The sequence below is a fragment of the Archocentrus centrarchus genome, chromosome 6, assembly GCF_007364275.1.
Source record: "Archocentrus centrarchus isolate MPI-CPG fArcCen1 chromosome 6, fArcCen1, whole genome shotgun sequence".
In the NCBI taxonomy this organism is placed as follows: domain Eukaryota; kingdom Metazoa; phylum Chordata; class Actinopteri; order Cichliformes; family Cichlidae; genus Archocentrus; species Archocentrus centrarchus.
Window position 1 is genome coordinate 2,565,001 of NC_044351.1, and position 26,855 is coordinate 2,591,855.

At 43.7% G+C, this 26,855-nt stretch overlaps 2 protein-coding genes across 3 annotated transcripts in view; one reads left to right on the forward strand and one right to left on the reverse strand.

Moving 5' to 3' along the window:
* The first annotated feature begins 1,438 nt into the window (after positions 1-1,438).
* znf277 (zinc finger protein 277) lies at positions 1,439-7,615 on the forward strand. 2 transcript variants are annotated; one of them, XM_030731570.1, is made up of 12 exons: positions 1,439-1,478; positions 1,907-2,120; positions 2,411-2,499; positions 2,602-2,684; positions 2,959-3,050; positions 4,730-4,840; positions 4,929-5,061; positions 5,265-5,332; positions 5,623-5,719; positions 6,361-6,403; positions 6,527-6,701; positions 6,965-7,615. In XM_030731570.1, exons 1-12 carry the CDS (start codon positions 1,451-1,453, stop codon positions 7,152-7,154), a joined length of 1,323 nt encoding a protein of 440 aa, XP_030587430.1. In that variant the 5' UTR covers positions 1,439-1,450; the 3' UTR covers positions 7,155-7,615. The 2 variants fall into 2 exon arrangements, with proteins under 2 accessions (XP_030587430.1, XP_030587431.1); XM_030731571.1 differs by lacking the exon at positions 1,439-1,478 and adding an exon at positions 1,581-1,725.
* Positions 7,616-15,070: 7,455 nt separating this feature from the next.
* LOC115781735 (neuronal acetylcholine receptor subunit alpha-7-like) overlaps positions 15,071-26,855 on the reverse strand; it is a 55,146-nt gene continuing 43,361 nt past the window's right edge. Inside the window, exons 9-10 of the mRNA XM_030731569.1 lie at positions 24,948-25,057; positions 15,071-16,875 (exon numbers count right to left, since the gene is read on the reverse strand). Coding sequence (XP_030587429.1) covers positions 16,303-16,875; positions 24,948-25,057 — 683 coding nt within the window. The 3' untranslated portion in view covers positions 15,071-16,302. The remainder of the gene's footprint in view (positions 16,876-24,947; positions 25,058-26,855) is intronic.

The window sequence follows — 26,855 nt, forward strand, 5'->3', positions numbered from 1 at the left end:
ACGCACCTGAGCGGCCTGCTCGAGCAGAACCAGGAGCCGCAGGGAGGCCGAGAGAGCATCAACTCCAGGGAGAGAGGGAGAGAGAGAGAGAGAGAGAGAGGGTGGTGAAAGGGATTTAAAGTGTAACATCAGTAGATCTCAAGGTTTTCGTGTCATGCTCATTATGTTGTGATAGAACCAGGAGGGGGAAGTAGAAACATCTAAATCTCTATCTAAATATCTAATCAGCCAATCACATGGCAGTAACTGCTCACAGCTCGTGGTAGATTGTCCAGAAAATTCAATTCAATTTTATTTATATAGTGCCAAATCACAACAAACAGTTGACTCAAGGTGCTTTATATTGTAGGTAAAGACACTACAATGATACAGAGAAAGTGAACCCCTATGAGCAGCACTTGGTGACAGTGGGAAAGAAAAACTCCCTTCAAACAGGAAGAAACCTCCATCAGAACCAGGCTCAGGGAGGGGGGGTCATCTGCCACGACTGGCTGAGGGTGCGGGGAGAGAGACAGGACAAAAGACATGCTGTGGAAGAGAGCCTGAGATTAATAATAAGTAGTGATTAAATGCAGAATGGAGTATAAACAGAGTGAAAAAGAAGGAAAGGTCTGCAGAAGAGCATCTCTGAGCGTACAACACTTGAAGCAGATGGGCTACAAGAACAGAAGACCACACCAGGTGCCATTGATTAAATGCCACACAGTCAAAAATACAAAAGTAGAGAAAACCTAAAAATCCCCCAAACTGAAAACCTTGGTCCAGGAACCATTACAGCGTCAGTCAGCCGAAACATTAAAGCACTGACGTGCTTCAGAGTCCTGGCTTTCACGCTGAGGTTAGTTTCCCTTCATAACTCACAGGCTGCTTTAAATACTCTGTTCATTTTAAAATAAGAAACTAAGTAATCACACAGTTAATATATCTTGGCAAAACTATAATACTCAGTTTAATGTGAGAAGTCCTGAAATAGCTATTTTCATTCCTGGTCATTCATGTTCATTTTTAAACAATAGTAAAATCTGAAGCAAAAATCATCCAAATGTTAGTTGACAGAAGAAAAAATTTACAACAATCAAAAATAAACTGTTATAACTCAAAATTATTTTTTGTTTCCTGGAAAGATGGCTCACAGTATTAAAAAGATGACACTGATCCCTTTTCATTGAGACACGATGTTAATAAATGGAGGTTTCGTGTTCAGGGAGCTCTCAGGTTTGAGGATCTGAGTGTTTATGTGATTTATTTTTCTTTCTCATTATGTTACATATAGTCAGATTCATCACAGTTTAAATAAACCTGAGCTTCCGAATCTTTTATGTTTGTTTAAAGCACGTGAACGCATCGCTTTGCGTCTGTGTTTTTCCAGTTATCCGTGAAGGCAGCCTGCCCGCATTTGACGGCCTCTGATTGGTCCGATTAGTGCTATTTGCACCACGTGACACCGGACATGGCCGCCAGTGAGCCGAGTAAAGAAGGTATGTTGAAGTTTTTAACGTGTTCGCGGCTTTAATGGCGCTGCTCTGAGCTCAGGGTGCGCAGGTTTGGGTAGGAGCTACTTTACGAGTCCGCGGGAGTTCAAAACCAGCAGATAAAGGCTCAAAAAAGCAGTTCAGTCGGCAGGAAACCACCTGGCGAAGCTACCAGGCTAGCTTTAACATCCAAGACTTAGCTTCTAAACAGCAGTTTATCCAGTAATCCAGCAATAATCCAACAGTCTGACAGGTGTGATGTACACCAGCATATAGTCTGATTATTGAGTTATTTAATTAATTTACAAACTGATTTAAAACTGACTGGTGCTGAGAAAACTGTTCAGAGGCTTGGACTTAGCTGGCTTGGAGTAAGATGTGTGTGTATGTGTGTCAGTGTGGTGGTGGATAAGGTGTAGTCTCTTCTCTCTCAGGCGAGGACAGCATCCTGGAGCCGCTGTGTTTTCCGGAGCAGCCGTCCGACCATTCCGGCGTGCCCGGTCTGCGATGTGCCGGTTCCGAGCCGCTGGTCTGCCTGTTCTGCTCCGAGTCGGTCCCCCCGCTGCAGAAGGACGTCCTCCTCAAACACCTGCTGCTGGAGCACAAGCTCGTCATCGCCGACGTCAAACTCATCGCCGACCTCCCAAAGTAGGAGCCGACCAACTGTTTGGTCACGTTTGCATGTTTTATCATTTACAATTTAGGGCTGGATCACATCAGCCATCATCCTTTGGGGTGAGAGCTCAGTGAAGAGGGGAAACACAAAAATACCCGTCCGTGCCTTTCAGTTGCAGACCCGACGCTGTGCTTCTGTGATAAATCCTGACCGTAGCATTCTGACACCAGAAGAGGTTTATGTGCTGGCGCAGGCCTCAGGTTGGGTAAAATCACTCTGCAGTTCTGGTGGTTTTACTGACAGGTTTCCTGTTCTCCACCAGGTACATGCTGTACTGGAGGGGCAGATTCCTCGAGCAGCCGGTCACCGATTTCTGCAGCGTCATCAAAACCAACTCCACAGGCCCTGTCGGTAAGTCCCAAGGGGACCTGACCTTTCATTAGTCTTAAAAAGGCTCTAAAAACCATAAAAAAAAGAGTCACTAAAAACTCTTCTTCCTCGCTGACCTGACAGAGAAACAGGAGGACTACTTCCTGTTGTGTGACGTCCTTCCAGAAGACCGAATCCTCCGAGAGAAGCTCCAGCAGAAACGACTGGTGAGGATGGAAACACTCAGGAGTGAAGTTTTTTTTTTAGGGGAAAAAAGCTTTTAAACTTTATTTTGAGGCAAAGTCTGAAAAGGGCAGATTTGACTGGTGATTGTACACATGCAGGTTTTATGTCCCTGTAACTACTGAATGCCTGCCCAACTAAGTACCCAGAGGCATTTCAAGAGATCCAGATAAACTCAACTCCACCAGCAGATTCGGTTTCTTAAAGATCTGTAAAGGATGCTGAATTCTGAGTTCTTTTGACTCTGATGTCCCACAGGAGGAGGTTCTGGAGCAGCAGCAGAAGGAGCGAGACGACAGCAGCTTCCATCGTCTCTGCATGTTCTGCAGCGAAGAGTTCACAGGAAACAGGTGAAGCACTGCAGGATCCCTGAAACCCTGCATGTGTTAGTCAGATTAGAGCAGATAGAAGGTAGATGTTCCTTTAATCTTGTTAATAAAAGCTTTTGAAGGCTTCTTTGCTCATTGTAGGTCACAGTTTGCGTCATCCTTTTATGATATAATCCCAGATTTTGTATTGAAAGCTGCTTTCATAAATATGCCTTAAACAGCGGCGCCTCTTGGATTATTCATGGTTCTTCTGGTACTTGGCAGGTTCCTCTGACTAATCTGGTTCCACACATTTTTACCAAGAACCTGATCTGATACCAGTGCAGCACCTCAGACCCTCAGCACCTCAGACCCCTCCCACCTCACTGTGGGAGGGGTCAGAGATGTAACCCAGTGATTTTCTTCCCTCAGAAATGACTCCACCTTGTTCTTCTGCTAGCTAACGGTCAACCCTGTACAGATGTGGGCTGGTTCATAAATGGCATCGAGGCAGAGTGGGCTCCTCACTGGTGCTGCTCACCACAGTTCTTCTGTGGATCCAGGCGGCCTCTGTGTCTTTTTACCTCTAGTTTTACTTCTGTCCATTTTCTGCCACTTATCTTGGTCCGGCTCGTGGAGACAGCAGTCTGAGCAGAGATGCCCAGACCTCCCTTTGCACAGCTTCCTCCTCCAGCTCTTCTGGAGGCGGCTCAGACACTGAGGTGTTCCCAAGCCAGCCGTGTCCTGTGTCTGTCCCAGTGTCTCCTCACATTTGGATGTGTCTGAAACTTCAGAGGAAGCTCATTTCTGCTGCTTGTATCTGATCTCACTCTGTCAGTAACTGCTCACAGCTCGTGGTAGATTGTCCAGAAAATTCAATTCAATTCAGTTTTATTTATATAGCGCCAAATCACAACAGTCGCCTCAAGGCGCTTTGTATTGTGGGTATAGACCCTACAATAATACAGAGAAAACCCAACAGTCAAAAACGACCCCCTATGAGCAGCACTTGGAGACAGTGGGAAGGAAAAAATCCCTTTAAACAGGAAGAAACCTCCAGCAGAACCAGGCTCAGGGAGGGGGGGTCATCTGCTGAGGGGGGGCTGAGGGGAGAGAAAAGACATGCTGTGGAAGAGAGCCAGAGATAAATAACAATTAATGATTAAATGCAAAGCAGAGTATAAACAAAGTAAATAAGGTGAATGAAAAGAAACAGTGCATTATGTGAACCCCCCAGCAGCCTAGGCCTATAGCAGCATAACTAAGGGAGGGTTCAGGGTCACCTGATCCAGCCCTAACTATAGGCTTCACGTTCACCAATCGGATCAATCGGCGTCCCCATCAATACAGAAACTTGAACTCCTCCAGCTGGGGCAGTCGCTTCTTCCCAACCTGAAGTGGGTACGCCATCGTTCTCCAGCTGGGAATCATGGCCGACACTTGGAGATTAAAAAAAAATTTTTTTTTTTATACCTTTATTTTACCAGGTGAAATGTTTGAGAACCACTTCTCATTTACAAACATGACCTGATTTGACTTGATTGTACACCAAGAACCAATCTGAGATCTGTCAGAGCTGAACACCCAAACGATTCGAGCACAGCATTAACAGTAAAATGTCGCTAGTTTGTTCTGAAAGAAAGTTCCATGCTGAGAGAATTTTTAGATGTTCCAGATGTTTTGTTTAATACATTAAAAATCCATCCACGTGATGTTTCCAGGTCGTCTCTGCTGAACCACATGGCCAGAGAGCATTCCTTCAGCATCGGGCTGCCAGACAACATCGTCTACTGCAGCGAGTTCCTCGACACGCTGCAGGACAAACTGGACAAGTACAGCCAGAGATTTTTATTCACTGGGTTTTGTTTTCAACTCAGTTTAGTTTCTGGTTGACTTTTATTTGCTCTTTGCTCCCTTTAGTCTACAGTGTTTGTACTGCGAGAAAATGTTTCGAGATAAAACCACGCTGAAGGATCACATGAGGAAAAAAGCTCACCGCCGCATCAACGCCAAAAACCACGAATACGACCGCTTTTACGTCATCAACTATCTGGTAAAGAGCAGTGACACTGCACTCACCCCGGTCAGGATCCTGTAAGGCTTTAGGTGGCAAGAAGAAAAGCAGCTGGAGACAGTCTGGTTTCATTCAAGCTGAGAAAAATGAAAAGTGTCCAAACATGAAGCAAACACAGTGTGTGTGAATGTGGTTGGTTGGGTATTAGATTGAGTTCAAGGTGTCTCCCCTGTCCTTGTCAGGAACTGGGGAAAACGTGGGAGGAGGTGCAGAGCGAAGATGATCGTGAGCTGGTGGACGATGAAGATGAGTAAGTATCCTGAGCGGGAAGCATCAGGGTCAGAAGTCTCCAGTCTGAGGCCAAAGCATCCAGATTTTCTGACTTAAACCCGACTGCTTCATTTAGACCTGTAAGGATGGAGTTTTAAAGTATCAGAGAATCAAACGCTAAGACTTTGTATCTAAATCATCTCTACATTGTGTTGAAGAAAAATCAACTGAAGTTAAAGTAGAGCTGGGCTGTAATACTAGTTTGTACCACCAGATGGTGCAAATCAACGTTACCTTTTATTTTCTCTAAAGTCATGCTATCGCCCGCAGTGATTGGTCGGACTGGCAGGCTCATCCGGTCTCTGCTGTGTGTCTGTTCTGTGATCAGCTCTCAGAGACGATGGAGCAGATCTACGCACACATGAAGGTACAGCAGGACAACAGACATCGCAGATCTTCCTCAGAAACGTGTTTTCCAAGTTTTTTTTCTTCCTGAGACTTCCACAAAAATCTGAATCCATCATAAGCACAAAACAAGATAAACTTTACCCACATAATGTGAAATTAGAAAAAAGTGCTCTCAAAATCGGATGAACCCGAACAGACTGACAGGGAAAAATCAGCACGGAACACTAAAATTTTAGCGAAACAGTTTATTTAATGTGAAGTGTCTCTTACTATGAAAAGCTTCTCTATGTCGAGCATGTTTACAGGCGAATAAAAAGCTGTTCCCACTGTAACCTTAAAATCTGGGACTCGACCTTGGCTGCACAGATGATGAAGGATGTTAGGATATGAAATGAAGATGCGCTGGAGGTCGGGCAGTTGCTGTTTCTGCTGCGTATCCTGGTTAAACTCCGTATAAAGTGCATTTCTGCTCATGTGTGAAGATTTTGCCTAAGAAAGACATTTATTTCATTTTTCATGGCGGTGCAGGCGAGACCGCTGAAATGTCCTTAAATGGCCACCATACTGAGGATGAACGGAAACATTTCTCTTCATTTTATTTGTTAGTGCTGAAGTTTATAACGTGACCCTGAGATCTTTCTGTTTCTGATCATCTTGTAGGAGGCTCATGACTTCGATCTCCACAACCTGAAGACAGAACTGAGTAAGTAAAAGCTCCACAGGGAGCAGATTCCTGACACAGCACACGGGTTTGACTGCAGTGGTATTTAAAAGCACAATTTTCTCTTCTTCTTTCTGAGTGTATTTGATGCTCTTCCTTCCTCAGACCTCAAGTTCTACCAGCAGGTCAAACTGGTGAACTTCATCCGGCGGCAGATCCACCAGAGCCGCTGCTACGGGTGCACGCGGACGTTCGACTCCAGAGCGGACGTCCTGCGTCACATCATGGCTGAAGGTCACGTGATGAAACTGCCGGAGATGTCCACCTGGGACCAGCCGCAGTAAGTGTACCAGCTGGTCTTTATCGAAGTCTCTGTGGTCCTGGGCGATGATCCAGCGAGAGGAGCAGGCTTTAAAGCGGTCGCTCACTTTACAGTCTTTGCATTTTAGTTTACACAGCTGCTGATGAACCCTCAGCGGCTGTGAGGTGAGGCGAATGTATTTCGTTTGCATTATTTTTATATGTTGCTGAGTATCTTTGAAAACAGCTGAGTCATTCCAGGACCACTCCAGGCTGAAGTCTAAACTTTGGATCTCTCCGCAGGTATTACTTCCCCACGTACGAGAACGATGCTCTCCTGTGTACGCTCTCCGACAGTGACGAAGACGAAGGTGACGAGACGCATCACGGCGAGGACATCCCGGTCATCGCGGAGGACATCTCTAACCTGAGAGCGCTCAAACAGACCAGCGTCCTGAAGCAGCTGCTGAAGGACAGAGGAGGCTGCAGCTAGGACCACAGATGGACTGATTTTATACGTCTGACTCTCCTCTCTGCAGCCGGACACACGACACGATGCTGTCGTTTATAACTTTGGGAAAAATACCACCGTGATATGCAGTAGACACATCAAACAATAAAGCAGAGCTGAAACATCTGTTTTCTGGAATGTCCACTTTATTATTTCTTTGGTAACTTGTAACTCAGCTGGATTCAGATGCTGTTAATAATACCCAGACTGAGCTGTGACACTTTACAGCAGTGATTAAAGAACAGTTTGTCATGCCTGAAACGTCAGTCCTACTTGGTGTTCTTCTTGTTTTTTTGCTGGCATGATGTTCTGCATCACTTTGGCGAGCGAAACCTGCAGCGAGTCTCCACCACGTCCTTCAGGTTGGGGCTTGCATTCGCAAACACGCAGAACTGAAAAGAAGCAAGAGGTCACGAAGGTCACTGAATAAACCCTTTTACTCACCCTGCTACGAAACTGCTTGATTTCTGTTTCCTGTCTTTGTTTTAATAATGAGGGCGGACCGCTCTGAACACTCAGATTCTTGGTCAGACAGTATGAGCTACAGACTGAGAAACCAGCTTCCCTCTCCTGCTTCATCCTCTTCTCTGACTCTAATGTGGTTCTAATTTACAAAAGCAGCACCGTCTTGTATGCAGTAAGACTAAGTGACTGAGGCCATAAACACATCAGCAAAGTGTACTGAGGTCACAAAATCATCTGAGCTGTAGGATCATTTTCTCATAGATTTCTGTACAATCGGACTTCTTTTTAAAACCAGAGGAGTCAGTTTGGCAGAAGGAGAAATTAGAAACCTGATTTCATTTATTTTTAATCCACAAACAGAGGAGAATTAAACAAATGAGGCTTGGCTGATGGAAGTTTCAGTGCTCCTGGAATAATTACAGTATTTTTATCTAGCATAACAAGGCAACGGTAGGTTGATATTGTCTTACATTTGCCACCAGAAGCTGCAGTTCACATCAGCACAGACACAGCTGCCACTGCTGAGTGAAGTGAAAGACGACCAAACATGCTCAGCTGTGCACTTTACCTCTGCTGAGGCAGGGCTGCAGCAGGTGGGTGAGCTTGGAGTGTGGAGAGCATTACACTTCAGGGAGCTAAACACCTGGATCAGAAACAGAAGGACTGCACTCAAAAAAAGCATCATTTAATGATGTGGCTCATAGTGTACATGGGCAAGTCACCCCTGATACATCCATCAGTGTGTGTGTGTGTGTGTGTGTGTGTGTGTGTGAATGAGGCTTATCATGAGCAAACACTTTGAGTGCTCAGAGCAGAAAAGCACGTCATAAGTATCAGTCCATTTACCGTATGCAGCTCTGCTGGGATCAAAGCTGGACTTTGGGACTTCCAGCAGTTAAAGCAGGTGATGAGGGTGTTCTCATACTTGTCCCAATGCTGTCAGTGATTTATCGATGACGGGGGCCTCCACCAGCCTCTGACCCTCAGCTTCTGTCTGGTGAGGTCACAAAAAGTTAGTGTACCGCAAGACAAATAACAACTAAATAGATTAACAATTCTTTTCACCCATCTCCATGACTCTGAGAATGTCGGCCTCGGTCTGGACCTCGACCTGAGTCAGTCCTGGGACCGAAACAGATTCCTCACCGAAGCGCCGAGACTTTTAGCAAGCAGTTCGTTCAGAGTTTTTGACAGAAAACTCTCGGTGCTCGTGAAACTCATACGTTCATGGTGTAGGAGACCTCGACTTTCTCTGAACAGCGCGGCAGCTCTCGCACTGACCTGAGAGAAACAAACTCTCGTTAGTGCCAGCTCGCAGCACCTCTCGCTGTAAGCAGACCGGAGGTAACGAGAGAGCGTGAGGAGGTCTGGTGGTTTTGAGTTGCTGGTCTTTGTCTCCTCTCTGACAGGAAACTCAGCCTCTCTGTGAACAGACCCTCTTCTGTCAGTGGGGAGCTGTTGCTTCTCCTCATCAAATATTGATGAAAGACTGTCAGGAGACAGTTTCATCTCACTAAGCCCCTAATACCAAATCATGTTCCAGGAAGGTAGCAACTACAAGGGAATTCCCAAAGTTTATTCCCAGCTATTCAACTCAGTTCAGTTTAGTTCTATTTATATATTGTAAGATAAAGACCCTACAATAATACAGAGAAAAGCCAACAGTCAAACACACTCGGCAACAGTGGGAAAGAAAAATTCTCTTTTAACAGGAAGAAACCTCCAGCAGAACCAGGCTCAGGGAGGGGGGGTCATCTGCTGTGAGGGGGGAGAGACAGAAATTAATAATAACTAATGATTAAATACAGAGTGGGATATAAACACAGTGAAAAGACATGAATGAAATGAAAAAGAAACAGTGCATTATGGGAACCCCCCCCAGCAGCCTAGGCCTATAGCAGCATAACTAAGGGAGGGTTCAGGGTCACCTGATCCAGCCCTAACTATAAGCTTGATCATAAAGGAAAGTTTTAAGCCTAATCTTAAAAATAGAGAGGGTGTCTGTCTCCTGAATCCAAGCTGGGAGCTGGTTCCACAGAAGAGGGGCCTGAAAGCTGAAGGCTCTGCCTCCCATTCTACTCTTAAGTATCCTAGGAACCACAAGTAAGCCAGCAGTCTGAGAGCGAAGTGCTCTGTTGGGGTGATATGGAACTATGAGGTCTTTGAGATAAGATGGGGCCTGATTATTTAAGACCTTGTAGGTGAGGAGAAGAATTTGAAATTCTATTCTAGATTTAACAGGGAGCCAATGAAGAGAAGCCAATATGGGAGAAATCTGCTCTCTCTTTCTAGTCCCTGTCAGTACTCTAGCTGCAGCATTTTGGATCAGCTGAAGGCTTTTCAGGGAGCTTTTAGGACAGCCTGATAATAATGAATTACAATAGTCCAGCCTAGAAGTAGTAAATGCATGAATGAGCTTTTCAGCATCACTCTGAGAAAGGATGTTTCTAATTTTAGAAATATTGCGCAAATGCAAAAAAGCGGTCCTACATATTTGTTTAATATGTGCATTGAAGGACATATCCTGGTCAAAAATGACTCCAAGATTTCTCACAGTGTTACTGGAGGCCAAAGTAATGCCATCCAGAGTAAGTATCTGGTTTGACACCATGTTTCTAAGATTTGTGGGGCCGAGTACAAGAACTTCAGTTTGATCTGAATTTAGAAGCAGGAAATTAGAGGTCATCCAGGCCTTAATGTCTTTAAGACATTCCTGCAGTTTAACTAATTGATGTGTGTCATCTGGCTTCATTGATAGATAAAGATGGGTATCATCTGCATAACAATGAAAATGTATGCAATACTGTCAGAGTCTGTAAGAAGATCATTGGTAACCTTCACTAATGCTGTTTCTGTACTGTGATGAATTCTGAAACCTGACTGAAACTCTTCAAATAAACCGTTCCTCTGCAGATGATCAGTTAGCTGTTTTACAACTACTCTTTCAAGAATCTTTGAGAGAAAAGGAAGGTTGGAGATTGGCCTATAATTAGCTAAGACAGCTGGGTCAGTGATGGCTTTTTAAGTAGAGGTTTAATTACAGCCACCTTGAAGGCCTGTGGTACGCCTCCTGTGCCGCTGATACCTGAAATGACCAAATACAGAAATCGTTGCCGAGGTGACATCAGCATGTAGAGCAGTTTGAAGCCTGAGCTTTTGGCTCACGTGGATCATCTGTACATATGTGACCTCATTATTAGAAACTATGGCCATGTTTAATATGAACATCCACCACTGTAGCAGAATATAGATGACATGAAAGATTAATAAATATATCAACCTGAAGAACTCTTTCAAATATGTCTCTTATATAAACTCTGCCTTGCTGATTTTGCTGCACGGGATACTTTCTATTTTTCAGCGCCCAAATGTTTTGTATCTGTCATGAAATTTGGTCCCAGAACACGCTTCAGGCCAGACAAAGTCTGAGCAGCTGGTGATCCCCGGCACATAGTCTGTCTGTGCCACGGAGCAGTAAAATCCTCGCTGATTGCTCCTTTTAAAAGAGGTGGACGTATTTCTTCTCCTGGATGAGCTGCCGGCTGTTCTGGCAGCCGAGTGGCGGTGGAGCGCTGGGTGAATAACAGCGGGACTCATTCTGCCTCGGCTCAGGCTTCACCGCGGGCCAAATTAAAAATGACACGCAATGAAAGCGCAAAGGAAACGATTTTCCCCAGAGAACAATCTGGAAAATTACCCTCTATTCACACAGACAGAGAGAGTATTGACAGAGTATCACACTCTCTCACAGCCAGTCAGCTTTTGTTGCTTTCTATCAGAGCAGCCTCAGAACATCTGCTGCTCCTGCTAAACCCTCAAACACAGTACCTGTGTGTTTGTGTGGAGCTCAGAGAGCTCTTATTGGAGCTGCTGGTGGCTGCTTATCATCTGATCTGCAGCCACAGCTGATGGGTTTGATTCTGAGCAGCAAGAATGGGCTCAAAGTTTGAACCTAAAGCACAAATTTAGTTTGATTTAGTTGTCACTAAAACAAGCTCCTCGATACACTGCAGTGGATGATGAAGAAAAGCACATCTCTGTGTATCACTATTACCTCTTTTCTATGGACGAGGTTCCAGGTTTGGTAAATGGTATATAATGCTTTTCTACTCTGTCTGAGCACTCAAAGCAATTATACAACATGTTTACATTTACCCCATTCACACCCATTCAAGCAAGCACTTCCATGATTAACTAAGCTAAGTGCTTTTATTATCTAACATTCACACACATCAAATCCAGTTTTTCTTTTTGGGCACAAATGTTATGCAGTGGAAACTGGGTTGTTTCTGTGGGACTGAAGTTCTTACAGCAGCTCAGTGGCTGGAGTTGTTGCTTCCTTTATCAAAGCAGCCCTCCTATTTCTGAGAAAATCATAGACTGTATATAAAAGATGGAAGCAGGCATCAAAGTTCTTCTAGAAGTTTTGCTGTTGCAGAGTTCTCCCATAGATTTCAGTTTGGGATTTTTCAAGGCAATATTTCCCTCTTATAATGTCTTTGGTGCAAGTGTAGCAAGCTGCCTTCATGAACTACTCGGGTGCAACCACAGGCACAGATACCTGATAATTAGGACTAAGTAACATCCAGATAAAATCCTAAAATTTCAAAATTGTAGCTCCGCCTTCTTGGACAGTCCGTTAGTCCAATGAAGCACACAGCAGCCATATTATTGGTCAGATAACTGCATTAAATGCTCCAAAAGGCTCCAACAGCAAATACACGGTCCAGAGGTCCAGTTCAGGGACTCCAGTTAGCTGAGGTGAAGCCTAGCAGACAGCTAGCAGCTACAGTTTCTTGTGTCACCCTGTCAGTCAGAGAGACCACGCCCCTAATAATGCAAACTTTAAGTCTTAATAAAATCCAATGAGGCGAGTTAGAGACCAAAACAGCTTTGTAGCAGGCTGTAAATGTGTTTATTTCTGCAGTGAGGTTGGACATTTTAATGTGATTGAGCCTCTGGTGGACATTAGAAGAACTGCAGGTTTGTCAGTTATTTCATGTTTCATGTGAAAGGTTCATGTTTGGATTCAGAAAGACTGCTGAAACCTCTTAGAGACTTCTTTTATTTACAGTGGATACAGAAAGTATTCAGACCCCTTTAAATTTTTCACTCTTTGTTTCACTGCAGCCATTTGCTAAAATCAAAAAAGTTCATTTTATTTCTCATTAATGTTCACTCAGCACCCCATCTTGACAAAAAAACAGAAATGTAGAAATTTTCGCAAATTTATTAAAAAAGAAAAACTGAAATATCACATGGTCATAAGTATTCAGACCCTTTGCTGTGAAGCTCATATTTAACTCACATGCTGTCCATTTCTTCTGATCCTCCTTGAGATGGTTCTACTCCTTCATTGGAGTCCAGCTGTGTTTTAATTAAACTGATTGGACTTGATTAGGAAAGGCGCACACCTGTCTATATAAGACTTCACAGCTCACAGTGCATGTCAGAGCAAATGAGAATCATGAGGTCGAAGGAACTGCCCAAGGAGCTCAGAGACAGAACTGTGGCACAGATCTGACCAAGGTTACAAAAGGATTTCTGCAGCACTCAAGGTTCCTCAGAGCACAGTGGCCTCTATAATCCTTACAGGGAAGAAGTTTGGGACGACCAAAACTCTTCCTAGACCTGGCCGTCCAGCCAAACTGAGCAATCGTGGGAGAAGAGCCTTGGCGAGAGAGGTAAAGAAGAACCCAAAGATCACTGTGGCTGAGCTCCAGAGATGCAGTAGGGAGATGGGAGAAAGTTCCTCAAAGTCAACTATCACTGCAGCCCTCCACCAGTCGGGGCTTTATGGCAGAGCGGCCCGAGGGAAGCTTCTCCTCAGTGCAAGACATATGAAAAAAACACATGAAGGACTCCCAGACTGTGAGAAATAAGGTTCTCTGGTCTGATGAGATGAAGATTGAACTTTTCGGCGTTAATTCTAAGCGGTATGTGTGGAGAACACCAGGCACTGCTCATCACCTGCCCAATACAATCCCAATAGTGACACGTGGTGGTGGCAGCATCATGCTATGGGGGTGTTTTTCAGCTGCAGGGACAGAACGACTGGTTGCAGTTGAAGGAAAGATGAATGCGGCCAAGTACAGAGATATCCTGAAAGAAAACCCCTTCCAGAGGGCTCAGGAGCTCAGACTGGGCCGAAGGTTCACCCTCCAACAAGACAATGACCCTAAGCAGACAGCTAAAATAACAAAGGAGAGGCTTCAGAACAACTCTGTGACCATTCTTGACTGGCCCAGCCAGAGCCCTGACCTAAACCCAACTGAGCATCTCTGGAGAGACCTGAAAATGGCGGTCCACCAACGTTCACCATCCAACCTGATGGAACTGGAGAGGATCTGCAAGGAAGAATGGCAGAGGATCCCAAATCCAGGTGTGGAAAACTTGTTGCATCATTCCCAAGAAGACTCATGGCTGTACAAGCTCAAAAGGTGCTTCTACTCAATGCTGAGCAAAGAGTCTGAATACTTATGACCATGTGATATTTCAGTTTTTCTTTTTTAATAAATTTGCAAACATTTCTACATTTCTGTTTTTTTCTTTCAAGATGGGGTGCTGAGTGAACATTAATGAGAAATAAAATGAACATTTTTGATTGTAGCAAATGGCTGCAATGAAACAAAGAGTGAAAATCTTTAAAGGGGTCTGAATACTTTCTGTACCCACTGTATAAGAGTATATTTTTATCTAGGAAGCGACACTGGGTGAAGTTACAGTTTACCTCCTTCTTTGTCTCACTGCTGTTTTTCTAGCTGCTCGTTAACGAGCCCCCAGTTTTAACAAATCTGAGGAAAACAACATTTTCTTATTACGTACTCTGCAGAAAGATCTTAACTTGTTTATTCTGCTTTTTACATTTTTAAAATGTTGTGAGTTTATATGGCTGCTGCCTCGGCCAAGCCTCTCCTGTTAGTGAGATTTGATCTCAAAGTTTCTGTAAATAAATAAATAAATAATGGGAGGCACAGTTTGAAGGGATTGCTCCCTCACTGACAACATGTGACAACATGCAATCACGGGATTGCGTATAACGACAGTTCTACATATTTTAAGCTTTCCACATCCAGCATCATTACCAAGCATCCCTCTCTAGGACTGAAAAATGTCACGAGCAAGCACAAGCATCTGGGTAGATGCAGACTTCCTTCTGGTACACAGGAAAACAAAACTCAGCAGAACATTCAGGATGAATAAATAGTTCTTCAGACCAGCGTTAAAATATTGACATTTTAATTTGGGGGCGAACTGGAAAGGTTTACCATTCATATAGATTTAATGCTTGTCTCTGATTGCTGTACTGCTTCCTGAAACCCGAGGGAAACGATGATGCAGTCAAAGAAACGGTCTCTTTAACACTTTTTTTGTGTATTTTTATGCTCCCTGAAGGCACAAAAGAGCTCATAAAAAAGCAGCATGTTTTGAAAAAAGACGAACAGGCGGAGACGAGAAGAAGCAGTTTGGGAGAATCGCTGCAGGATCATTTTAATGTGCTTAATGGACTGGCACAGCACAGACGGTACAAGCACGAGACTGCATTTAAATTTCATAACATCCACCAGCTCACCGGTGAACCATCTGGGGTTAGAGTTCATTCCCTGTTCATGGAATTATCTCCTGTTTGGAGCAACAAATGGAAAACACTGCAGGACTGATGCAGGAACCTCAACCCTATGAAACTGACCATGAAGATCTGCAGTATCTGCCCCTTCCTGATTTCTTAGTCTGTTGCATATTTGTCACACTGTTTCAGATCAAACAAATTTTAATATCAGACAAACTAAATACAAAATGCAGTTTTTAAATGATGATTTGATTTATTAAGGGGGAAAAAAGCTGTCCAAACCCACGTGACCCTGTGTGGAAAGGTCATTGCCCCCCTTGTTAAATCATGAATTAACTGTAATTAAACACATTTTTTGAAAGTGTGACAAATATGTGAAAAAGAAATCAGGAAGGGGAAAAATACTTTTTCACAGCACTGTACAGGATCAGGTAGAAGGCTGGAACCACTCGACTGGCTTTATTAGTAGCTGAGCTTTTGAATAAAACTAAAGATCTGCTGTCCACTGGTTTCAAAGCACATGCTGCTCGAAACCAGATCGGGAACATCTTCTTGAAAGGTCTTAGTTCATTTGTTCCATCAGGATCCTCTGTTGTTTGAGCCAAATATGTGAGGTGTGGAAAAAAGAACCCAAACTGAAATCTCGAGTTCCAGTCCAGATGTTCCAGTTTGGAGAAAATACAACCATCCAAATTTGTAAGAGTAGCTGATCTTCTCATCTTCTCACCAGTGTCTTTAAACCTGGATCTTCTGCTTCCGCAGCACTGGGAACAAAATGGAATAGGATCCATGAAAACGCACTGAGGCCTGGAAGTAGCTGAATGAGTGCTCAGTGTAAAAGAAGGGAGTAAAACCATTAACACACTGAAGTTTTTTTTTTTCCCCACTGTTAAAGGTCACAGTTGGAATCCACTGAAGTTAAACCCAAAGAAAAACATACAGCAGTGACATGATGGTGAAGTGATTTTAAGGATTCACGTCTCTAACAGGAAGCAATGAGGGAAGTCAAAGCGTTGAGACTAAGACGTTGGTTGGTGGAATTTTTCCATAAATATAAAAATAGAGACACTCGGTACATTCGGCCTCTCGGCCTCCTTAGCTGAAGAAGTCTTTGGAAATGGCCTCCACAAAGTTGGGGGCAGACATGAGGATCCCGATGGTGCAGAGGATGGTGAACAGAGAGAACGCCACCAGGCAGAGTCGGTCGATGACCGCCGCGGCGAACTTCCACTCGCTGCAGACCGTCTCCTCCTCGTCTTGGCCGCGGAAACGCCTGGCGATGTATCTCACCTCCTCCAGGATCAGGTTCAGCTCCGTCTCCAGGGCTGAGCCTCCAACCGCTCCCCCACCTCTTCCTCCAGCTCCAGCCCCACCTCCTGCTCTCAGGACATCTTCGTCACCACCAACAAGCCGTGAGCAGAGGAGCTCTGGTTCAGCGGGGGAACCATAGCTGAGTCCTTCCATGCCTCTGAAACCGACGTAGAGGAGGTTGCCGTTATTTACCTGAGGGTTGTGTCGCAGCGAGCCCTGGCTAACGCTGAGCTCCAGGCTGGACAGGCTGCCGCGCCGACGCTTGGCGGCATTGTGACACGCCGGCCGAACCTTCGCTTCGCCGGGACGCCGCATCCTCAGGAACCAGGCGCACCAGTTCAACAAAATCACACGAGTCTGAAGGAAGAGAAGAAAAGTAATTATTACAAATTATTTTTGTGATGTTATTGAGTCACTGATTCCTGTTTGTGGTTATCCTAGTAATGAGTTCCAGTTTTGCAATTCTGGTTTTTGGTTCCTTCACAACTTTATTGTCACACTTTAGATTAGGTTTGGTGCTTCTGGTTCCTCGTCTTCTCATGTCTTTGTATTTAATTTGCATCTTTGTTGTTTCCTGTGTGGCTTTCGCATCCCTGTGGAGGAGTTTTGACCCACTATTCTTTACAGCACTGCTTCAGTTCATCGAGGTTTGCAGCATTTATTTATGCACAGCAGAGAGGGGATTAAAGGAGACTGAGCCATTCGGCGTGACATCACCGAATGTGTATGCGACTGAAACCAGCGTCCGCCATATTTTTTTGTGTGCAGAAAGTTGTCAAAACACCCTTATTTATAATCAGCACAAGCCTACACACATGAGCGGTCCCACTCTCAATGACCTAAACGATTCATTCAGGTCATATTTTTGCCTTTTCCCAGTTAGCAGGAAATGAAAAGAATCAAGAGAAGACTCGGGAAAATAAGAAAAGGAAAAAAAGTTTTCAGCAATGATCTGAAAAAGACAACTGACGAAATCGATTAGCAACCACCTGTTCTGAGGATGCATATAAAACACTGTATATATTTATAAAAAAACTAAACAAATTATAAGGATCAATATGATAATTGTACAATGATATAATTCTAAACCTTTGTATCCCATAACGGCCGCGGCCGGCGTGTTTCTACTGTTTATAAAAAACTGTTGTACACACTTTATTTTAACATTTTAATAATATCAACACATATGAGCTGTTTCAGTAACCGCTGCTCTTAGCCACTGTTAGCCGCTGTTAGCTCGGGCTGCTGAAACTTTCTTTGAGGTGGATCTAACGTTGTAGACGACTCGAACACTGAGCCAATAAACTCTCATATGATGTGAGAATGTAATCAAACTGTTTATCAGAGGGACAGTGTGATTTCTAGGACATTCGAGCCTAACATTAGCTGGTACACAGTTAGTTTATAACCAGCTGTTGTTGGCTCCTGTCAGCCGTCAAAGTGTTGCAGGTCTGATCTGCTGAAAATCAGTAACTGCAACAATACCAGGAATAAATAAGCATATTTATGTATGTTTTATACCCGAGCTATTAAGATTTGAAGTCACATGCTGTTGCAGTGTTAGAGTATTGAGTATAAATATATTAAATTAATGGAGTAACTGCAAATTTTATCTAAATGTTTCACAAATATGTCTGAAATCAGCAAACACTCATTCTGATTCACTGAGCCTTATTTTTCTCCATTCATCATCAAACTGAATTCAACTTCTCACTATTCACACTGACTCAGTGACTCACAGCATTGATGCTCACCTCTATTTTTGTAGGAAAACAATCAAATGTGACCCTTGCTGGGGTCAGTGGAAGCCTTGCTGTTATTGCTGCAGTAAAATCAGGCACCTTTGGTGGTCATTCTCGCAGACATTCAGGAAACCTTCGGACAATCAGTGCAAAACACACTGAGCCCAACGCAACACAACAGACAAATAAAAGAGTTTGAGTCTGGCTTCCTCCAAATGTGCTGCAGTGCATTATGGACAAACATCTACACTTTGGTCCTAAGGACATTGTTCCAGAAGTCTTTGTGGTTTTTCTCAGATGCAGCTTTACAAACCTGCCATGATGCCATGTTCTTTTAGAGAGAAGAGGCTCTCACCTGCACTGCAGGGAGTCTAAGGTTCAGGTTATCTTTTTATTTATTCTGAAGTCACACATATTGTATTTTACATTGATCACATGCAGTAGGATGCTAACAGGAGCACAGTGCTGCACGTTGAAAAACACCACAACAGGGAAGCCCAGTGGATTAAAATGTGATGGGTATCAGTTTGTGAGTGAGACTGTGAGACGGCGAAAGCAGGAAATTTCTTCTTCACAAAAAAAAAAAAAAAAAAAAAAATTGACAATTAACTCATTAACAAGAAGAGTTTTTATACCGAAATGTTTTTTCTCCATATCTTAATTACTGATCTGGTATCAGTTTGGATTTATTTTGCCTACAGTAAAAAAAAAAAAAAAAGGGAGTTGCAGCAATTTCTGGGAAATCAGAATCTCATTAATATACAAATGTATGCAGAAAGATGCTCTGCAGTCTAATCAGATCACCTCCTCCATATGCATGTGTGAAGCTTCTAGCATGTTCACATGAAGTTACAGAGTAAGGAGAGAAGAAGAATTACAGCATCCTTATCTGAAGGTTGACTTTACAGAGTGTGTAAGTTAAAAATATTTACGTGAAAATGAGTTGATTAAAATTCATTTATGCACAAATGTGTTTATGCGGAACAAATGTGCACGCACATGAGAGAGATGTGAGTTTCATGTGTGATGCAGGAGCAGTTAGGACATAAAAATAGAGCATGAATAAAGTGGATGGGGGGGGGCTGCTCGCCTCTCCGAGGAAATCTTCTCAGTCCAATATTTCAGCACACACACACACACACACACACACACACACACGCTCATTAAATATTTAGCTGTCAAACACTGTTGACGGACAGAGTCTGAACATCAGTCAGCCCTCCAACATTTTACTGCTTCAGTCTGAGTCATCCAGCAGTTCAGCAGCACCTTCAAATTACAGCCTGCTCTTCTTTCATTCGCCTGTCTTTCCCTTTCTGTGCCTGCCTGTTACAGTCTACCTTGATTTCCTTTCACTTTTTTAAAACTTCTCTTCACTTTTCCATCACTTCCATTTCTTTCCACACAACCCTCAGTGGTTCTTCTACAATGAGTAGACTCAAACTTTATCTGTTTCATTTTCTCCTCCCTCCAAACCCACGGTCACAAAACTTCCACAGCAGCTACTCGGACGGCTTAAATGTCACACTGTCTGCAGAGCTAATAGAGTAATGCAACGTCTTGAAGATCTCTACTGAGTAGACTTTAGGAGACTCAGCTGGTCAGTGGACTGAAACAATAACCTGGGCAGGAATTTCATTCCATCATCATGCTCAAAATCAGACTAAATGTATTCACAGCTCTGAAAAAGCTGTATAAAAAGCACATCTATGTTATTGATGTGATATCAAATTTGAACAATTCCATTCAATGCAGCGCTGTGCTTAATATTTGGGTCATGCAGCAGGACAGTGATCTGAAACACACCAACAAGTCCACCTCTCAAACAAAATGAAGGTGTTGGAGTGGCCTCGTCAAAGCCTGCACTTCAGTCAGATTGAGATGATTTGGCAGGCATCTCAATCTGAAACAGCTGTTCATGCTGGAAAACCCTCCAGTGTGGATGAATTCAAACAATTTTGCAAAGAAGATTGCATCAAAATTCCTCCACAGTGATGTGAAACACTCACTGTGAGTTAATACAAATGCTTGATTGCAGTTCTTGCTGCCAAGGGTGGCACAACCAGTCTACTAGCTTTAGGGGGCATTTACCTCTTCACACAGGGCAGGTAGGTTTGGGTAGCTTTGTTCCCTTAATGAATGAAATCATCATTTAAAACTGCATTTTGTATTTACTCGGGTTATCTGTCCAATATGGAAATTTGTTTGATCTAAAACATATAAGTGTGACAAATATGCAAAACCATAAGAAATCAGGAAGGAGGCACATACTTTTTCATAGCTCCTTGTGAGTGAGTGCCTCCCACATCACCACCTCAGAGTCATCATCACATTTTTTTTTTTTTTTTGCACTATTTAAAAAGAAATTTCAGCATCCATGTGGGATAGGCAGCTGCTCAAAACAAGTTAGAGCACAGGAACGGGGTCCTTTTTACCTCCACTATGACAGTATGACAGTATGCTAAAGATAAAAAATCACTGGCTGGGACCACACCCTCGTTTAGATTTAACAGCATTTCTAGTAGAGCAGCGCAGACCTTTGAGAGAAGCACTTGTAGTGGCACCACTGTGGAATGAAGGGATCAGGAGAAATTCTGGACAATGAGAGAACTTGATGGAAATGTGAGAGAAACCAGAACCTGGTAGCAACATGGCTACTATGTGACGCATGACTCTGATAAAGAGAGGATGTAGGTGAGGCGTGCTGGGGTTTTCTGAGCTTGAGGTACTGGACCAACAGCTCCTAAGACTTAGAGGTGAGTTTATCTTGAAATAGAATACAGAGAGAGGGCTTCCTGAATGGTTGGTTTTACTTTTTTTGTGAAAGAAGATGAGGCAGTCTTTGGAGAATGAGTGAAGGTCACTGTTGCAGGGATGAAGATCTGGACTGATTTTGGTCATTGAGGATGTGAACTCTGAGCAGTGTAGGAAACTGAAGAAGGTAAGCAGGAAACATGGCTTTAGGTACTGCACTGTTTCTTTTCATTCACCTCTTTTTACTCTGTTTATACGCCACTCTGCAATTAATCATTAGTTATTATTAATTTTTCCTTCCCACTGTCACCAAGTGCTGCTCATAGGGGGTCGTTTTGACTGTTGGGTTTCTCTGTATTATTGTAGGGTCTTTACCTACGACACAAAGCGCCTTGAGGCAACTTTGTTGTGATTGGGGCTATATAAATAAAATTGAATTGAAATTGAATGAGGTGTGCCAGATAGAAAAGATCAGGAGTGAGTGGCAGATGGCGCAGGGTTGAAGAGGCTGTCTGGTGTTGGAGGCCTTTGATGAGAAGTGACAGCTGAGATTGTGTAGAGCTTGAGTAAGGGGAACCCACGAGTATTTTAGCTGCTAGCCAGGGATCAATGTGCGTATTATACAAAGCTTGACAGTGTAGCGATGTCGAAGAATGGGAAGAGTAGGTTGCAGTGGAAGTTGGAATTAATGAATGCATTCCACTCGGTCCAGTAAGTGGTAAGAGTGTTGGGAGAAAGGCTGTTAATGAGAGCTTCTTGGGAAAGCCTGATGAGCTCTGTGATGCTGGGGTTTAAATCTCTAATGTTGAGGCTGAAAATCGCGGTACGGGCATTGGGTGTGCCTCTACATAAGGAGCCAAGGTTCTGAATGTCTGGAGGGGGAGATGAGACAAGGAGTCAGCAATGGCATTATGCTGGGACGTGTTCTGCTCTGAGTAAGAACTGGTGAGTGACCGACAGTCATGCAAGACAGTGCACGAAGGGCATGATGGATGGGGAGTTGCTTTGGCCTTTGTTAATTATGTCTACAATAGCATGGTTGTCTGAGTCAAAAGATCACTGGTTGAACTTGGAAGGCCACCTGGAGAAGAACCACCTTCCACCCTAATAACCCCTAAAGCAATAACCAGCATATGTGTAGAGATGAATATCATCGGGATGGGACAGCTGATCATCAAAGAAAGTGATGCCGTTTCAGTTGTCGAGGAGCAGTCAGCTTTGGAAGAGCTGCCCAGAGTGACTGCATAAGGAACAGAGGGTTTCGATGATGTGAGTGAGCGCAAATGAGAAATGAAAAACTTACCTTATGGAATTATGTGCAGGGCAAAGCTCAGGAATCCTAACAGGGAGAGCAGCTGTTTCAGAGGAGATTAATTCAATTGAGTTTTTCGATGGGCAAAGAGGCCTGAAACCGGATGGTGTTGAGGGTTATGCCAAGAAACACCAAGAATGTTGAAGGGCCTTCTGTTTTCTCTTCAGTGAAAACCCATGAGCTGGAGGTGACATGGTAGGAGATATAAACAGGAAATTGTCAAGAAGGTGGACCAGATATGGCAGTTTGCAGTTGTTGGAGAGAATCCGACACAAGGCTTCGGAGAGTGAATCAAACAGTTTGGGGCTGCTTTTGCAACCACAAGTTAGCCGAAGTGCAAAATGACAGGCACACTTTCACTTGAGTTGAACGGGCACCAGAGGTCAGGGTGGATTGATGGAACCTTGAAAGTGCTTGTGATGCTGGCTTTAGAAAGCCGGGCACCTCTGCTGGGGAGTGTTATGAGGGAAGGTATTTGTAGTCAGAGAACTGGAAGGGGAGTGTATGAGGTGTGATGTGCTCCTGACATTCAGATAAATTATCTCCAAAATGTTCCTGAGGGGATCTGGTAGGAGTTAATTTTTTCACATTTGGCTAATTTAATATGGAACCAGCTATCTTCTTAACTAGGCCCAGTGAAACCTGCAAGGCTGAAATTTGTCCACTGTGTTCTTCTGGGTTGAAAGTTATTCAGATTACAAATGCAAAAAATTTGGGACTAAAAGACGAGGCTGTTTGAAAGGGAAGGTTCACAGGATGGTAGTGAGACCTGCTATGATGGATAGTTTGGAGATGGTAGCAGGTCTTCACTGGGAGTGAGCAGAATGGGCAGGATTAGAAATGAGTCCATCAGAGGGACAGCTCAGAGTCAGAGAGGCTGAGAGGGTTTGGACCTGTGCAGAGGAGGGAGGGTGGAGATACTGGATAAAGGATGCTGAAGATGGAGCTGCCAGGCAGGAGGAAAAGAGGAGGACCTCAGAGGAAGTTCATGGTTATAGTGAAGGAGGACATGCAGAGGGTTGGAGTGACAGAGAAGGATGCTGGGATAGGGTGAGATGGAGGCAGATGATCTACTGTGGCGCCCCCTAAAGAGAGCAGCCGAAAGAAGAACTCATCAGGAACTTAGCATACGAATGCAAAAAGCCACAAAATGACACATAACATGAATAACCTGCTTCTTTTAATTAGAATGAGCAGCAGATATCTTTATGTTAAAACATCAAGCAGAACTATTTAAAAAAATTACTGACAGGACTAATTCAGCATTAAGTCAACATTTTTAATCTCTCCTCCACCTTTCTGTTGACCTGCTGTAATGCTTGTCCAACATTACTTAGAGAGTGAGAGGCACGCTGCAAGAGCACAGCTGCCCACTATGGACGCTCTAAAGGTGAGCTATAGGTGAGTCTGACCCTCGTGTTTGGATTTTGGTTTCCCTCAAAAGCAAGCCAGAATGACTCTTGGGACAACAGGAAATGTCCCGGTGATCCTGACAGGCAGTCCACCACTGCAGCTGCTTATACAAGAACTCTTTTAACCCAATGCAACACTTTCATTTCAGAACTATGAAATTATAAGTCTTAACCCTCAAATGGGCCTTTGAAGAGGTGTAAAAAGATGAAATTTATGAAATTTCATCATTCTGATGTCCCTAAACTCAAAGTGGTTCTCACAGGGACAGCTTAACCCTTCGTAGGACACTCACTGAAATACCTGGGAATTTAAAATTTCAACCTTAAATAGTTTTGCAGGATATACAAGACTTTCTAAAAATCAGGTTCCTCACCTGATGAAGAGTGAACTTAGTCCTCATCATCCTGTGTGAGACATAAGGCTGCAATTAGTGAATTGTACCCTCTTATTAAAGCAAAGTGGCTATCTGACCTGGACTTTGCTCCTCTCTCCTCAATCTCCAAACAAGCTACACTTTAGAGGACATGTGATACACTCGTTCTCTGGTGTTTTAGATCTCCTGCATGCTTCCTTCATTCCTTCAAACTGAATCTGGAAACAAAGTGTAGCTGCTGGACTCCTCGTTTCATCAGAGCAGACAGTTCTGTCCTCCCAGACTCACAGCTTCACCTTCACGGCTCAACAGCCGTCTCTCCTCTTCCTCAGCAGGACATTCACATTCATAAGAGGCAACAGAGTGGGACCGTCACCTTCACACACCTGACCCAGCCTGACACACACACACACACACACACACACACACACACACACACACACACACACACACACACACACACACACACACACACACACAAGTAAGAGTTCTGACCTTCAAACTAAAGTCTGCTTTAATGGAATCTTGTTCAGATTCCCAAGGGTGGGTGGGTGTGTGTCTGTGTGTGTCTGTGTGTGTCTGTCTTCTTTCTGAAGTTTCTGAAGGAAGCTGGTGTAAAATAAATAGGGGATGTATTAATAGTCAATTGGCTCTTGGTGTGAAAAGGCTTCTTGTTCAGAGCTCGTTAAAACACAGACCTCGTTAAGGACCCGAAGCTCATTAAAACTGACTCGGCACAATGTAGAGACCATGCTGGACTCCTCACTGAGAAATCAGAGCATGCAATAGATACATAATTAAAATGGAGAAGAAGAAAAGAAGGGGAGTGACTGACCCACTGTGGCATGTGTCCTCCGTCGGGGTCGTGGTGATGATACTGCAGAACCAGGACTGTAGCGATGACCGACAGACCCACAATTACCATGGTGGTTGCAAAGTACTGCGCTGAAAGACAGAGGTCAAAGCCTTTGTATCCAATGGAAACTTAATGCTACTCAGCTCTCATGCCTGAGACAACAAACATCAGAGTGAGTGAAGAAAGACAACCTTCTACTGCAGATACTTTATAACCTGATGATCTCTTACTTTTTTTTTAGCCACAGTGGCTTTTGTTAGCTGTGGAGAGAGACAGGAAATGGGGGAAAGATACAGGGGAAGACACGCGGGCAAATTGGCGACAGGCCAGGACGCGATGCGGCTTATGTATGTGGTCGCCGGCTTCACCACTAAGCCACCCAGGCGCCCTAACCTGATGATCTCTAAAAGTTGGACAGAAGAGAAACTTCATGTTTGTTTGGCTTTTTCATGTGTTGTCCTGTCCTGTATTATGAAACAAGCCCTGTGTGTCCATGTTAGGAGGTAGGTGAGTAGTGGTGGCACAAAAACACCCAGAAGACTGAAGAAGGGTCTCTCCCGCTAGATGTTGCGTTTGTTCTTTTAAACCTTTTAACCAGGAAGTCCCATCCATTCAGCTTCTACTGCTTTCCAGGTTCTGGCTGCGGGGGCAGCAGAAACTCAGTGTTTCCCAAACTTGTCCATAGACATGATCTTTCCCCAGAGTGTCACGGGGTTTTGATTTTGCTTAGTTTCCTTTTGGGTTTAACTTTAAGTTTGAGCTGTTTCTTTGTTTCATTTTAATCTTTAATTTTCTCATGGACCCAGAGTTTTTGAGTCGTGAACTTTCTAGTTTTAGAATAGAATAGAATAGAATAGAATGCCTTTATTGTCATTATACAGGATGTACAATGAGATTGGAGATTTTATTTATCATTCTCTCTCTGTTTGCTTTTCATGTATTATTCCTGAGTTTTGTTTGACTTCTTCTGCAGGTTAAATTTTGTTATTTACGATAATCTGACATTTGGAGTTCAGTTGGTTTTGTGATCCAGTTTCTGTTCATGTTTTACTTTGTTTATTTTCCTTGTTTCAGTTGTCCCGCCACCCCTGTGTCTTACTGTAAAGTCTCCACCTCTGTGTTTGGTTATTTCCTCTTTTATTTTGGTAGTTCTTTGGTTCTTGTCTATTGTGTTTTATTTTAGTTCTCCTGCCTTGTTACCCTAATTTAGTTTAGCTGTGTCTCACTCTGCGTGTATTTAACCCTTTAAAGCTTGAGTCATTTGCATATATGAGTTTTCATTTGTATTATATTTGTTACATCTGCAGTTTATTGTTTAATGACATATTGTTCAGTTTATTTCAGTTTTTCGGGGGGTGGGGGAGATCACACTGCTGATGTAGAAGTCTCAAAAACGCACAAAGCCTCGTGTATCAGATATGATACACTCGGCATTCGGGGGTTAAAGCCTCAGTTTGTGTGGGTCCTCTGTCGGCTCTGCTGCATGTCTTCCTGTTGTTTTTTATGGTCTTTGTTTGCTGCCTTTGCTGGAGCTCACCATCGCATTAATAAAGGTCAGCTTTTGTTAATATCCACTGTCACTCGAGTCTGCAATTTGGGTCCACTCTCCACACAAACTGTGACACAGGATCTTTGTTAGGCTAAAATCTCACCTAGGAGCCATCCAGCAGGCTTCTTGGTCAGATGCTTGAGCCATGTCAATGTTGATGAAGAGCAGCAGTGGCTTCTTCTGCCAAATGACCAAGATACTCACACTTTTTCTAACTCAGTGGGGGCCACGCCATCCTCACTGTACGCAGTTTGGGCAGAAAGCTGCTCCCCACTCCTGAGCCGCCGGACGGTTTGCCAGAATTGCTTTGAGGCCAACCAGAAGTCTTGTTCCATGGC

Excerpts from the sequence above, each read along its gene's own strand:
- znf277 (XM_030731570.1), top strand. The coding sequence starts at position 1,451 with ATGGCCGCCAGTGAGCCGAGTAAAGAAG. Across the intron at positions 4,841-4,928 it reads CTGCAGGACAAACTGGACAA|TCTACAGTGTTTGTACTGCG; the intron begins GTACAGCCAGAG and ends TGCTCCCTTTAG. Across the intron at positions 6,404-6,526 it reads CAACCTGAAGACAGAACTGA|ACCTCAAGTTCTACCAGCAG; the intron begins GTAAGTAAAAGC and ends TTCCTTCCTCAG.